A 14,776-nucleotide genomic window follows, 5' to 3' on the forward strand; every position below is an offset into this window, starting at 1 on the left:
AGGTGGGGGGAAATAGGGGAGATGATATAAAAGAGGCTGGTTGCGTGTAAGCAGCGTGCCCTGCGCCTGCTCACAGCAGTCTGTCCTATCACCTTATTAAATACTTTTTCTTAACTCTTTTTCCATATTATGTCACTCTCTATCCTACGTGAGGGTGCTGCGAGGTCCAAGTGCCAGCGGCTGGGGCAGGGGCTGTGGTGACTGGCTGCACAGATCAGGGTGGCAGCACCCAGAGGCATAGTGCCAGATGGGGCACGGGGTCCCTGGCATCGTCCCTGAACCCCATCAGAGTGAGGAGCAGGAGAGATCAAGAAGCAGAAGGGAAAAATGGGGAAAAATGGCAGCCCCAGGGGTGGGAGCAGGAGAGCACTGGGCCAGGGGTTCTCTGCTGGCTGGGGGACACACGACTGGTTTGTAACCGCCGAGCACTGTGTGTGCATATGCACAGAAGAAAGTGCTGTCATCCTTCTGGGCACCACTGCTCTCTACCCAGGAGATGGTCTTGGCCGCACACAGATGTTGGACTCATCTGATACAAAGCAAATGCAACTGATTCAAGCCCTCATCACCCATGAGAAAAGCAGACCTGCTTTGCTTTGTCCTTGTACAGGTTAGCAGAGCTTGCACTATTCATTAGCAAAGCACTTATGGGGCACTGTGCGTTGGAGAATGTCAAAATGTTGGGCACCTTTCCTTCCCTTGGCTTTTGAGACCAAATTATCTCAGCTGCAACCCCCTTCCCTTGATCCTGAGCTCATTTCCAGTAGCATTTCCAACTTCCACTCTTCCTTTCATTTTTTTCAGCCTGCAGCTTGTGTCCATAGCCTGGTCTTAAAGGCAGAAATCACTGAGTGAAATTCTCTGAACCCTCTTTTTCAAAAACTGGGCTCCATGCAGCCTGGAAAAGGGAATTTGCTTAAGCTGCTGCAGAGCACACGCCAAAACCCATCTGCCTTACAAAGCAGTAACTCCAACTTCATTACAAGGTACCTTCCACCTTAAAAATTTGTCTGTTCGTCACAGAAGTACACACTGGAGGGCTCCACAGGGGAAAGGCAAACACTTGCTGCCAATGGGGACAGAGGTTGTCAGCTGTGTGTCTGCATATCAGCCGCTGGAGGGGAATAAAAATCACCTTCCCCTGCCCCAACCTAGCTCTAGTCCAAGCTCCTGGACAGGCACAGAGCTCTCATGGCGCTCTGGGTGATTCTCCTCTGTACCTTGATGGCAACGCTGCTCAGTGGACTCTACCTCCTGGGCATGTTTCGGAGACGGGGACCTGATGAGCCACCTCTGGACAAAGGTACCATTCCCTGGCTGGGTTACGCACTGGATTTCAGAAAGGACAGTTCAGAGTTTCTAAAAAGGATGCAGAGAAAACACGGGGATATTTTCACGGTGCTGATTGGAGGCTATTACTTCACCTTCGTGATGGACCCCTTCTGCTTTGGAGCCATCGTGAAGGAATCACGATCTAAACTAGACTTTAGGAGTTTTGCATCTAAACTGGTCCTGCAGGTTTTTGGCTACAAGCCCATCAAAGCCAACCATAGCATAATCCATGCATCAAGCACAAAGCATCTGATGGGAGATGGACTCACTGTCATGATACAGGCCACCATGGAGAACTTTCAGAAGCTGATGCTTTTCAATATGAGCTCAGGAGAGGACAAGCAGGTATGGCAAGAGGATGGCCTCTTCCACTACTGCTACAACATCGTCTTCAGAGCTGGGTACCTGGCTCTGTATGGCACTGAGCCACACCAAGGGGCAGATAACAAGGAGAAAGCTAATGAGCAAGATCGCATCCACTCCAACCAACTTTTCCATGAGTTTCGGAAGTATGACCGTCTCTTCCCTCGCCTGGCCTATGCTGTGTTGCCTCCCAAGGACAAAATAGAAGCTGAACGGCTTAAGAGGCTCTTCTGGAGCATGCTGTCTGTGAAGAAGACCTGGCAGAAGGACAATATCAGTGGGTGGATAAGTGATCAAGACCAACTTCTGGCAGAAAACGGTGCCCCTGAGTACATGCGAGATCGTTTCATGTTTATGCTCCTCTGGGCATCCCAAGGCAATACAGGCCCAACTGCCTTCTGGCTCCTCTTGTATCTAATGAAACATCCAGAAGCTATGAAGGCTGTGAAGGAAGAGGTGGATAAAGTCTCAAGGGAGAATGGCCAGGAAGTGAAACCAGGGACCCCACCAATGAACATCACTAGGGACATGTTAAACCAGACCCCTTTTCTGGACAGTGCTCTGGAGGAGACCCTGAGGCTGGTTGCAGCCCCAATACTAGTCAGAGCTGTCCTGGAAGACACCAGCCTTAAGATGAGCAGCGGGGCAGAGTACACCCTCCGCAAAGGAGACAGGGTGGCTCTGTTCCCACACAGCTCTGTGCAGATGAACCCAGAAATCCACCCTGACCCTCATGAATTTAAGTACGACCGCTTCGTGAACCCAGACGGCACCAAGAAAGATTTCTACAAAAATGGGAAAAGGCTGAAATACTTCAACATGCCTTGGGGGGCAGGAGTATCCATCTGTCCCGGGCGCTTCTTTGCTGCTGCTGAAATTAAACTGTTTGTGTTCTTGATGCTGAGTTACTATGACCTGGAGCTGGTCAACAAAGAAGAGGAGATCCCAGTGATAGACATCAGCCGCTGGGGATTCGGGACAATGCAGCCTGTTCGTGACGTTTGGTTCAGATACCGGCCACGCTTTTAATTTGGGAAATCCTTGTTGTATTGTTTGTTCTGGTGTTATCTGTGAAATAAATTGCATGTTCCCATGGTTATCAGATCTGTGCGGTGCCAACACTGATATGATCTTGTTTGGTTAACAGTTATAATGGCTTTTCTCTTTACCTCCTTCACATGTATTGCTGCTCTGCGTTTCTGGTTATTGTGGTGTTGGGTTATACGATAAAACCTCATCTGCACACCCACAAAGGAGCACAGAGAGACAAATAGAACCCTGCTAGGCTACTCCCAGCCCCATCCCGGGCACCGTCAGCCCATCAAAAGCCCATCTGTACAAGCCTACGGGAGTGCAGGGGCATATTGACAGGTGGGAAAAGAAATTAAGGATATCTAAGGAGCAAGTATTTTGTCCAGGTGTCTCCCAGGGCCATCTCAACAGACCCATCAGCCCCATGGTCCTGGCAGGAGACCCATCAAGATGTGTCATTGGGAGCAGCAGCTCTCTGGATCACCATCTGGGCTAAGGGGGATTGCTGTCAAGGGAGGGGGGACGTGCAGGGTTTGCACAGGACTTACGGTGGGATGTTTAGGGGAGGAACCAAAGGAGGGAAAAGGCAGGGATTTAGGTGATTTGGGGAGGAAAGTAGAGGGGTAAAGGGATAAAAAGGGCTGGTCATGTGTAAACATGCAGCTGGTCCATACGCTCGTCTGGTCACACCATGCACCTGATCAGCACAGTCTGTCCTATTACTTTATTAAATTCCTTTCCTTAAATTCAAGACCATGGGTGCCGGCAGCTGGCACAAGTGTGCGAGTGGGTGTGCAAGCGAAGATCAAACTAGATGAGCTGGCAAATTGGTGAGTGGCCAGGGAGCCTGTGGGTGAGCCTGGCTGCACTCCAGCATTGGGACTGCGTTATTCCATTATCAGCTCCTTAATGACACATTTATTTCCCACATGAAGTACCACCAGCAGGATGGCATCAGGTTGTAGTAGACCCCTGCAAGGTCAGAGAACAACCAATACCCTCTCCACAGACATAAGGATTTCCCTTGAGGTTTTCCAGTTGTCTTTTCTATAGTCCCCTTCCTGTATCTGATTAAAACGTTCTCCTGTGCGGTCCCCAGAGGGAGCAGAGTTGGGATGTACTGAGCAAGGACACGCTGACAGCTCATTCCCTGTTCACAGTTAAGAAAAGGAGAGATCCTGTCAATCTCATTTACCACGTCAGTGGGGGGAGAAGGGAGTTGCAAACATCAGTAATAACTTACGGTCCCATTTTCATGTGTCTATGTGAGTTAGGAACACATATGGTCACCTCCTTGCCAGGGCTGCAGGAGGTTGTGCATTCCAGCCCTGTGTCTTGTGTACGATTTCTGGGGATAAAAAAGATCTGTGTGTGTGCGTCTGGAGTCATTCCACTGACCGTAACACGGCTGGAGCGTGGGTACGTACAGGTGAGTCAGGATCCCCCGCAGCATGGAACCAGCTCCCTGTTTCAAGCCAAATCATTGCACAAGCTTAGAAATTTTGGACTCTGGATGCTGGCCAGGAACAGGTCTGTCCTCCTGGGAGGGGATGGGTGCCTGAGCCTTGGTGGGGGCTGAGCTCCCAGCACCCGGCTCGTGCTTGAGCCTGATTGGGATCTCGATGGTTCTCCACACTGTCCTTGAGTCCCACGGGCCGACGGTGTTCCCAGAAGATGCCTATTGGAAAGCGTCACCCCCCCCCCCCTTCAAATTTAGACCTCGTCTTCTGCAAAGACCCGAGGAGGATATAAGAAATGGGATGGGGGTGCTGGGAAGGGGCTAGAAAACCAAAGTGGGGCATGAGAAAACCACCTCTATCCCTTACAGGCTACAGTCACTGCCACCTAATGAGTCCCCAAACATCTCTGTTTTATCCACTGGATCCAATGCAGGGTAAAACTGTCCTCTACAAGCTCTGCTTTGCTTTTTTCCTTCAATAATTAGGGCTCTGACAACATCAGTCCTTACAGAAGTTAAATCACAGCCTTACCCATGCAGAGGGCAGTGATTTGATTTTAATGCTGATGCTAACCTTGGACTTTGGAGATTATGCATGGCTGAGGAATGAAACTCAAACATTTTCATGTGTGTCCAAACATCAAAGCCAGATTCTGCTTTGTTCTGCAAAGGACAGTTATGTTGTAATTGCATGTCAAGGGCAAACTATCCCATATTACCAGACTGGGCATTAGCCCAGACCTTGTGGTGGTGGAAATGCACGCAGAAACTGTCAAGCAGCTGTGGCAGAGCCAAGGAAAAACTAAACCCACCTGTAACTGCACAAGGCTTAACTGTGACAGTTAATATTTTCATTAACAAATCCAGCACCTTTTCATGACTTCCACATTCCCTCTACAGCTCTCATCTCTTTTTTTTCTCACCTGTGGGTTCTTTTCTTTGCTCTGCTACCACGAATTAAGCTGGAGCTCTGCCCACGTTCTGGCCAGTGGTTTGATCTTTGCAAGCTCCAAACCATGCCCAGGAATGCCTTGGGATAGTTGGGCAGGTCAGAGGCACAGTGACATCCTGGCCAAGTGATATCCTCACTCCAGGGATCTAGCAAGAAGATATTTTGTGTGGATGGTTTGCTTGAAGGCTATTTACTGCTAACGCACAGTGTATATTTGTTGTTGTCACTTGTAGGGACCCCAGGTCGGAGTTGAGGGGCGAGGGACTGGTGCTGCACAAATATGGACTGGGCTTGGGAAAGGGATATAAAAATAATGACAATGACAATGATTCAGCAGAAAAATCTGGCTTTACTTCCTTGTCAGAATGGTTTATTTAACCAAACAGTATTGAGTCTATAAAAGACTTCAGACATGCTCAATGCATGCAGTTGTGAGAAGCAAAAAAAAAATAATAATAAAATCATTTCATTTGAGTCATATACGGAAGAGTGTGAAAGCTCTAAATGAGTTAATCTCCAATTAAGTTTTATGCTTAGATGGGTTGTCCCTTGGCACTGAGATTTCCATCCCGAAGTGTACCAGCAAGAATAAAGAACTAGCCTGTGCCAACAGAAACCTTACTGGATTTGTAAAAGAAGTTAAATTGGAAGGAATCCAGGGTCTTGAAATGTTTATTGGGGGGCACACCTCATCGCAGTGTCTGTCTTGCCTAACCCCTCTCTCCCCCAAGAGAACTGAGCGTGGAGTCTGGCCCTAAAACCTTGGTTTTCTCTTCTGTAGAGCGTAGTGAAGACACTATTACTTTGACGTTCAAAGCTTTACAGTCTATTGAGTTAGTGTCTGCTGCCCACAGCACAGCGAAAGCTCCTCTGCTCTCAGTTACAGTTCCTGCTCTGCACACTGTGCAAGGGAAGGAGTCACGGTGCTGCACGTTTCGGGTTCGGAATAATAGGGGTTAAAGCGTGCTGGAAAAGATCACCCCTGGTTAAACAGCATCGCTTCTAGTATTAAACTGTAATGCATTAGGAATTGTTTCCCTGTTCTCGTTCCTCTGAACACAGCCAGATACGGCTCTGAGAAACTCTCCGCTTACTGCTGCTTGTAAGGAAAATTGAAGAAACTCAGCGGCACCAATAGATACATCATTCACTTCAGAGAAACTCAAAAGAACACTGAGGTTATAAGTAGAAAGCAATGACACAGCTAACACCATCCATTGAAAAGGAAAGCAGCTTTTGAAGGAGAAAGAGGAACATATTTTTCTGAAGAATTAAAACATGCAACGTTTGCCAGTGACACTCCTGCCACGTCTCCTGGTAGATGCACTACCCAGAGAAGAGCAGCCCGGCTTCCAAGTGGCAAAGTCTCTTGGTGGTACAACGTCCACGTGGCATGAGGTCATGGTCACTACTGCGTTTGCTGCCTCTACTGTCCGATGGCAAAGTTATTCCCACAAGTCACAGCGTATGCAGAAATTCCCTCTGGCAGGCAGGACGCACCGATACAAACACAGTGAAGCCAGGCAGGATGGGGGAGCGTTTTTGGTGGGGAGCAAAGCAGGGCTGCAATGAACCACTCACACCACCGCCTGGCAGCTCGGGTGTGCGCAGAAAAGCCTCTCTGTTTTAGCCCTGCTTGTGGGGAAAGCCATACAACTAACTGCTCCATGTGCCAGCATCCTGGCCCTAGGGAACATCTTTCCCAGAGATGTCCATACACCAAGTCACAGCTTGGTTTCTTCAAGAGTTGCTTCTGTATGTCCTTTAACACATTTTTAAGACAACTGATGCAGATACCATCAGACAGGTGAGGAGTTACTGTAAGATGCTATGTGATGTGTAACTCTGTCATCTCGGTGTAATGGGACACTTCAAACACATGCCTCAAAACCCAAGTTTTGTGGTGTTTTCAAACCTTGAAACCTTTGAGGAGCTTGTTCAGCTCTGCAGACATGATAGTGCAGGTGCCCATGGAGAGCTGGTGGCTCCATGGAGCCACACAGCTCACTGAGCAGTGGGCTGGTCTCAGAGCAGGAGTCGGGCTGCCCAAGTGCAGTGGCATACGGAGGGTCAACTTGTGGCCCAGGAAGAACACTAATTTTTCCTCAAAGCCAAGCCTCTTGCAGGAGTAGGATAAGGAAGATGTGCAATTAATCAGTTACTGGAAAGCCCCATTGCTGCTGCCCTCCCTGTACACACCTTGTGCTACAGGGTTGAGCTACAAGGCTGCTTTGATGGACACTGGCTCTTCTTGTTTCTTGTGACTTGGGCAGGGAAGAGTTTCCTCACAGAGCATGAAAAGCCCTGGTTAAAATCTCCTCTGTGGTACCCCTGTCACACAGGTAACACATATCTCCTCCCTTTGCAGCCTCTTCTTGCTCCACAGCTAGAAGAACTCTCCTCTAGCCCTGTGTTTAATCTCAGGTCAAGTCCCATGGGGATGGTGGAGAACTTGGCCAGGTAAGTGACATGCTGAGCCTGGCTGCTGATGGATCCTAGCAGAGTGCCACCACTCCAGCCTTGTGTCTGGCATTTGGCAAAGACATGGGGTCATAGGACAAGTCAGGTTGGGAGGGAGCTCAGGAGGTCTCTAGACCAACCTTCTGCTCAAAGCAAGGTCAGCTATTGGCTCAGGCCAGGTTGCTCAGGGCTTTATCTAGTTGGACCTCTACATCCAAAGCCTGAAGATACATTGCTGTCTAACATAAGCCCCCAAAAAAGTGCATCTCTCTTCTCTATTTTCCACCATAACTGGTCATTGAATTCTTTTGGATTGGAGACAGATGGGAAACCCACCAGTCACTCAGACCTTGCTGCAGTGGTCACTGTGGGATGCGCAGTGCAGTAACATCTGAAAGCGTGTCTGGTTATCACGTCCTTGGGCCAGGGGCAAGAGTCAGTGCCCACCATTTGCACGCATGGAGTCTTTCTGACCTGAGGGAAGGATTTGCAAAGCTGCTTGGGGCTGGTAGATAGTCCCATTCATAAATCTTTCCTGGTTATTCCAGGGAGCGTGCAGCCAAGTGACATACATACTGTCAAGTTACCGTTGGTCAGCTGAGCCATGTCAGCAGTCCACGTTTCTGTTCTTACCTTGTGGCAATGCAGATACATGGATGAATTTGCTCAGTTACGTTAAATCACATTCACAGAGAGCAGTTACCCCAGCTCAGCTGATGCACAGCAACTTGGCAGGACTATTTGGTACCAAACACTAAATGCAGAAGGGGAGAGTCACATCCGCGTCACTGTGCAATCATGAGGCCATACTTGGAGCACAGCAGGCCCCTTTTCTTTTCCCGTTCAGTGAGGAAATTCCTCAGTTTGGTGGTGGGGAAGGTAACCAGTGCTTGCTGCCTGTTGTCCAAACCTGTCTCCTGGAGCCACGGGCTCTGAAGGCACTCTGAGGCTGATGGCCTTCCCCTAGAACAAAGGTGAGAAGGTCAGTTGGGGATCCATGGTGGGTGAGCAGGCTCCTTGCAAACGGAGAGAAAGAAGTGGCAACAGCCGGGATCTGCACCAGCTGCGCTGTTGGGAGAGCAGACACCATCTTACCAGGGGTTTGCACACAGTGTGCTCTGGAGAAAGGACACCGCTCCCCCAGAGAGACCCGCGTAGCACCGCGTGAGCTTCACTTTCCCCTTCCTGGTCATTCTCAGAAACTCGCAGGCTACGTCAGAGCTGACGGGGTAGTTGGCACTCAACCTGACCCAAAAGAAGACACTTGATCAACATGAAGGGCATCGCTCAGGATGCTCCTTCTCCCAGGAATTCCCACCCAGCAGTGACAGGAGGGTCACAATGATGTACAGAAATATCATATGGGAAAACAAAACCTCAAAGGCCACTGTTCTTCAGCGGATTTCATGACTTTGGCTGCTTTTCCACTTGGTGTTATTTGATTTTTCTTGGTAAAGTTGAGGCTTTTCAGACTAGGCTGAGAGAAACAGCAGCAGCTGATGTGTTGTAAAACAGCCTCCTTACTCTATGTGGAGACATTGCTGGGACTGGGCATCCTTGCAGGGTGCAGCCAGCTCCATACGCTCCATCACACAACCTTCTGCAGCATTGCCAAGGAGGGGGGGCACAGCTGAGGCTAACTCTCCGAGTCATGGCATCTCCTCTGGCTGATGACTCTGAAATTGCACTTTGAATGCTGCTTGTAGGGCAGGGAAGGACAGACTGACTTACATGATGAAGGCTGTGATTCCGACGGACCAGATATCAGTCTGTGGTAGGGCTCCTTGCTCTGTCAGCAGTTCTGGAGCTAGAAAAGCAAACTGAGATCACCTCCAATGATCTGAGATCAGCACAAAAGTAGTGGGTACCTTTATGCTTTGCTACCTTCCTGAGAGTGAAGAAGAAAAAGCTTCTAGTACAAGGAGCTGGCCGAGGTAAGACACCCTCATGGGTGATGACTGCCACGAACCCTTGAGAACATCAGGCCGAATGACAGTAGTACTATACCACATACCATATACTATGGCTGTGACCTCTGGTTCTGTCCTCTGTGATCTGCAAGGGGGAAGGCTGTCACCACTAGCTGTTCCCGCAAACTCACACTGCTACTGGAGGGCAGCACCTGGGAAACTTTGCTTGCTGGGGCCAACTGCTGCCTTGACCAATGGCTCTGACTGTCTTTCTGTTTACCACAGATTGCACACAAGGTCAAGGTTGCTGTGACTGAACTCTACTTACCCATGGTTTCAACATAGTCCATGCACTTGTCCATGGTAATAACTTTGTCTTGTGGGTAGAACTGTGCATTGCCAAAATCCAGGAGTTTCAGCAGGTTTGGCTCAGTGATGATCATGTTTTCAGACCTGACATCCAAGTGCAGGATGTTGTGTGCGTGGAGATACTCAATGGCACTGAGGGTCTGCCACAGGTAATCTCGGACCTCCACTTCTGAGTATGACGTCCTGGTACAGTAAAGGGGATAGAAACCAGAGGTGTCATATCTGCATGTGCAAGGGCACCATTCTGCACCTGCTACTGTCCTCCCCTGGATGTCTAATCCCATGAGGCCCTCCACATTCAAGAAACAACTCTATTCATTTAGCAAATCTATTGTATATGGAGAGGTTGATCCATACTACGAGTCAGGTTTACAGATACAAGAAGTTCAGGAGGTTGTAGAGTTGCATGCTGGAGAAAGCAGTGGTTGTGTGGAAATCAAAATGCAGATTTGTTGCCCACCATTCCCTCTCCTTTAATCAGAGGATTTCAGCCATTCATTCAGGATTTTCTGCCATTGTGAGGAACAACGTGGAGGAGAAATGAGGCTTCCTGAGCCACAGTAATCTCCATGTTATAGGAGATGGGGTTTCATATCAACTAATGTAAACTGCTTTCCACTTCTCAACTGGGTGGCCCTGAATTATCCCCTACCCCAGCCTTGTAGGGAACTTAAGTAATTTTTTTTTATGTCACAAGAAGTTGCAGAACAAATGCATCACAAATCCCACATGCAATGACAGCACACTGGAACAGATGGAGAGAAATGATCCAGTTTGTCAGGGGAAAGCAATAGGTGTTTTGCTCCCTACACCAGCCCGCAATGGAAATCCCTTCCCTCCACTTGTTATTACCGTAATGCCAAAGAGTGGAGTAACTCCGGTCCCACGCACATCTCCTGGATCAACACTAAGTGCCGTGGGCTGACATAGGCTCCCTTCAGCTGAGCTATGTTTGTGTGATGAAGCTTCCGCAGGATTTGGTACTCGAGGAGCACAGTCTGCTTGTCCTCTTGCCAGTAAGGGATAATTTTAGCAGCTAAAGTCTTGCCACTTACTTTTTCCCTGCACTGTCGGACGATGCTGAAACGCCCCCTGGTACAAAGGAACACAAAGGCAAGTTAAGCGTCTCTGCTAGTCCTGGAAGAGCCGGGAGCTTCTGTTCTTTAAAACCGTCAGGATCTCATGCTGTGTTTTTCATTCATGCCCAACACTGAGTTATCGTATCTATTGTCACAGTTCGTACATCCTCCTGCGTCTCTAAATTGTACAGTCACTTTAAATTGCGGGAGTGAGAACTTAACTCCTTTGGAGAGAGAGAAGGTGGCTTATCCTGTCTCGAGCAAGAGGAGTACCCCCTGTTGGCAACAGAAGTTGGTGCCTATCTTCTAGGCAGAGCAAGTTGAATCCCAACCCCATATTTGAAACTAGTAGCTGCAAAGGTTGATGCAGCAAGGAGAGGAGCCTTTGTTAGCCCTGGGATCACCTCACAACATACTAAGGGGCTGTCCTGGTGCACATCACAAATCTTTTTTGCTCTCCCAGAAAATCCGTACCTGAATTCTACCAAACCAAGATGAAGATCCTCAGGCAATGACCTGAAGTTGATATGTATTGCTGCAGAGGTGTTTTCAACAAAACACCATGACACTAGGTGAGGAGCGAATTATGAAAGTGACTTTTCTGAACTCCAGCCACATGTGGCATTTCCTTCTGGCTGGTTGAGAGGTCAGTTGGATTCATTACCTTTTGATCTCTGTTTGGAAGGCGTAGGTCTGGTAGGTTGGGAAAGGCTCGGATGGTGTGATTATTTCACTCTCTTCTTCGGTAGCAGCTGGTGGGAAGTTCTGCATGGCAGCACGAAGCTCTGCAGAGAAAAAGCGACAGGGATGACACGGGAAAACACCCCTGCGTGGAAACTGGACCCTCTCTGAGCCACCCTCTGCTGTCTATGAACAACGGGACAGGTGACACAGAGCGTTCTCCAGGCGAGTCTGCAGGTTTTCTCCCAGCTGTGGCACCCAAAGCTGTTTGAATGCGACAGATTCTGGACTGAGCACCCAGTAATCCCTGGTGTGACCACTCCAGGCTATATGAGATGGATTGTATGTTGTGTGCTATGATGTCAAACATCTCAGCCACATCTTCTCACATAACAAGTCATCAGGGCATGGTAAGACACTGGCAAAGGATTAGAAACGTCTTTTAGTTGGATATTTCAGGGCAGCAGCCGAAACCTGTTCTGGTTCTGGCATGCGATTGTGTCTGAGTGCTCCCTGAAACATTACAGCATCCCTTGACACATGAAAGCATCTGCTTGGAAGTGCTGGGCACATGGAGATATGTTAATGAATCCCGGGCCAAGGGAAAGCAGATGCTTTAGGGTGAGTTAAAAATATCTCTGTGAACTGATTTTTACAAAATAATCCTCTCCACTGGGAGGAAATCCCAGTTAGACCATCCTTCTACTTCTTGGCAGAAAGGATGCTTCCTTTGCTACAAGAATATATTTGCTGCGGGGTGATGAATGTCTTAATTTTAAAAACATGTGAATAGCACAAAGTATTCAAACAGGTGAAAAAAATAGTAAACGAGCTTTGTTTACTTCAGAGACAAAAATACAGCTGAAAAACACACTACAGTAGGGCAGTAATTCCCAGTAGCAAACACCAGAACACATAAATTAACTACTGAAGTTAGGACTGAGTCCATAACGAGGAGCGGGTCTGAGGCTTTCACCAGTGGCAGATCTATACCAATAGATCATTGCCTCCAGTAACACATTCATTGTCCCAGACCTGTTTCCTCATGATCTCATGTCAAAAACTGAGTGTATCTTCAGTAGGTAATCTACAGTTTCCAGATTTCTATTTTGTTATTGTATTTTAATACATATTTACATGTTATTTATATTTTTGTATTGTTATTATTTATTTGTTACATATTTACACATATAACTCTGTACCTGTGTTCAGAATTAGAAAATAATTTACTTTTAAATAAGAAAGCCAAAGAGGAGGAAGCCCTAAACCACTCTGAGCCAAGTGGCATTGATCTTGATTCACTTCCTCTTGACTTTTGGACCCGCATTCAAAAAGGTGCAATTGTTTTGGGCCTGGAAAAACACAATGCTTTCTTGGTGTTTGATCTTACCCATTTCATCCTTCCCAGTGATTTTCACTTTGGCAGATGGGTTGCTGTAAGGGCCCATTCCTGCTTTACTGGTACAAGCTATCCTGAAGGAGTAGATAAACCCCCTGGAGAGATTTTTGGCGTAGTAGCAGCAGTCAGCGATGTCAGAAGCAAGAGTCATCCACTCCCCATCTTAACCAAGGAAAGACAGAAAAGAGATTAGGGATCATTTAAGATGGTCATACTGTTTTGGATTTTGTTGGCGGGGGTGGTGGTGGTGGTGGTGAGTTTTGGGGTTTTGTTAGGGGTTTTTTTCATCACCTTCACTTATATGCTGGGAATATGGAGAAACAGTGGAATCTCGTAGAGTGAAGGAAAAACTAATTTGCTATGGCCAATTTTTGTGCATGGTGCCAAACTCATCTTTTCTGAAATCAGCTGGTTTATATCTAATCAGTCCAAGATGTGGCAATATTGTTTCAGAGGAATGGTGAAACTTTCCTGTATAGTTTCTGTTTGTCTAATTCATGCCACCAATCTCTAACGCAAATATATATCAAGAACTCCAAATACAAGCCTAGCAAAATCACCATTTTTTCCCCTTTGGCCCTGTCTTGAATCCAATTGAAATCATGAGGTGCAGGATTTCAGAACTAACCACTAACACCCTCCTAGCAAACACAGTGTTTGCAACTTGGGCAGGTTTACTCAGCTTCTATGAAACTCAGATGATTTCTCAGGGAACTGAAATTGTAGGTATGTTCTGGACTCATTATTCATGGGACTAAGGTGTGAAGTACAAAATCACCAGCGAACATGTAACGATCATTCATTTCGCATGATGCTGTGTCCCATATTTTGCCGTTGCTGCTGTGCTCGAGGCTGAACACAACTGCCTGAGACTGCCCAAGATTAAACCCATCCTTTCATTCAAATAAACACTGGTAGAGAGCCTCAAACCACACGACAAGCAATAGTTTGCCACCCAAAACAGAGGCATCAATGACTTTGCAGGCTACTGGTTGAATTGGGGGGGGTGTATGCATAAGAAGGAGCAGATGCAGCTTAGAAACAGAGAAAAGTGCAGAAGCAGCATGCAGAAGCCTACTGTCAAATAATGGATAAGACAAGAATTCTTTTTTCTGCATATCTTAATCCTCTTGCGTTCAGGAAAACAGGACTTTGCATGTTCCTGCCAAATACACAGAATGCAATGGAAGATAGTGGATGCTGTTTCCTGTTTTTCTTCCTAATGGGAACAACTTGCATTTGTACCCTCCCCAAAGCCTCTCCTACAGCTGGGCCAAAAGGAATAACAATAGAGCAAGCTGTGTTGGAGGAAAAAGTGACTGACACCACCTCCAGAGTGAAAAGACAGAGAGCTGCTGCCTGTGCTTATGCCAATCCAGAAAGAAATGCCTGTACGTGAGGAGAATTAAAAGAAGGAACATGGAGAAGTTGAATCCAAGGGGCTGTGTTTGTGTGACACTGCAGTAGAAACTCTTATCAGGCGTAGCATTCATAGAAATAACAGCAAAAGCAGTCCCCAGAGACAGAACAGGCTTGGGAATTGGATTCAAAGTTCATGGAATTAAACAAGAAAACATCCACTGACTTCATCAGGCTCTGGACCAAGCCTTGGAAGAGAAGATAGAAGGGATGATGCAGTTTTGCCAAACTTTTGTCATCTTGTCCTGGCTGTTTGCCCTCAGCTTCCTGAATAATCAATGGAAATTTAGCATGCATATTCCAGACCAATTAACCAGCATT

At 47.5% G+C, this 14,776-nt stretch overlaps 2 protein-coding genes across 2 annotated transcripts in view; one reads left to right on the top strand and one right to left on the bottom strand.

The window, feature by feature from the left end:
- Positions 1-58: 58 nt before the first annotated feature.
- CYP8B1 (cytochrome P450 family 8 subfamily B member 1) lies at positions 59-2,878 on the top strand. Its single transcript, XM_010300461.2, has one exon. It carries the CDS (start codon positions 1,192-1,194, stop codon positions 2,722-2,724), a length of 1,533 nt encoding a protein of 510 aa, XP_010298763.1. The 5' UTR covers positions 59-1,191; the 3' UTR covers positions 2,725-2,878.
- A 2,591-nt stretch (positions 2,879-5,469) lies between these two features.
- OBSCN (obscurin, cytoskeletal calmodulin and titin-interacting RhoGEF) overlaps positions 5,470-14,776 on the bottom strand; it is a 197,712-nt gene continuing 188,405 nt past the window's right edge. Inside the window, exons 117-123 of the mRNA XM_075746848.1 lie at positions 13,028-13,198; positions 11,621-11,741; positions 10,730-10,969; positions 9,837-10,060; positions 9,330-9,405; positions 8,694-8,843; positions 5,470-8,561 (exon numbers count right to left, since the gene is read on the bottom strand). Of these exons, the coding sequence (XP_075602963.1) occupies positions 8,384-8,561; positions 8,694-8,843; positions 9,330-9,405; positions 9,837-10,060; positions 10,730-10,969; positions 11,621-11,741; positions 13,028-13,198 (1,160 nt within the window). The 3' untranslated portion in view covers positions 5,470-8,383. The remainder of the gene's footprint in view (positions 8,562-8,693; positions 8,844-9,329; positions 9,406-9,836; positions 10,061-10,729; positions 10,970-11,620; positions 11,742-13,027; positions 13,199-14,776) is intronic.

This window comes from Balearica regulorum, chromosome 2, assembly GCF_011004875.1.
Source record: "Balearica regulorum gibbericeps isolate bBalReg1 chromosome 2, bBalReg1.pri, whole genome shotgun sequence".
Classification (NCBI taxonomy): Eukaryota; Metazoa; Chordata; class Aves; order Gruiformes; family Gruidae; genus Balearica; species Balearica regulorum.

Bases quoted from the DNA above. Each gene is read 5' to 3' on its own strand.
- CYP8B1 (XM_010300461.2), top strand. From the start codon at position 1,192: ATGGCGCTCTGGGTGATTCTCCTCTGTACCTTGATGGCAACGCTGCTC.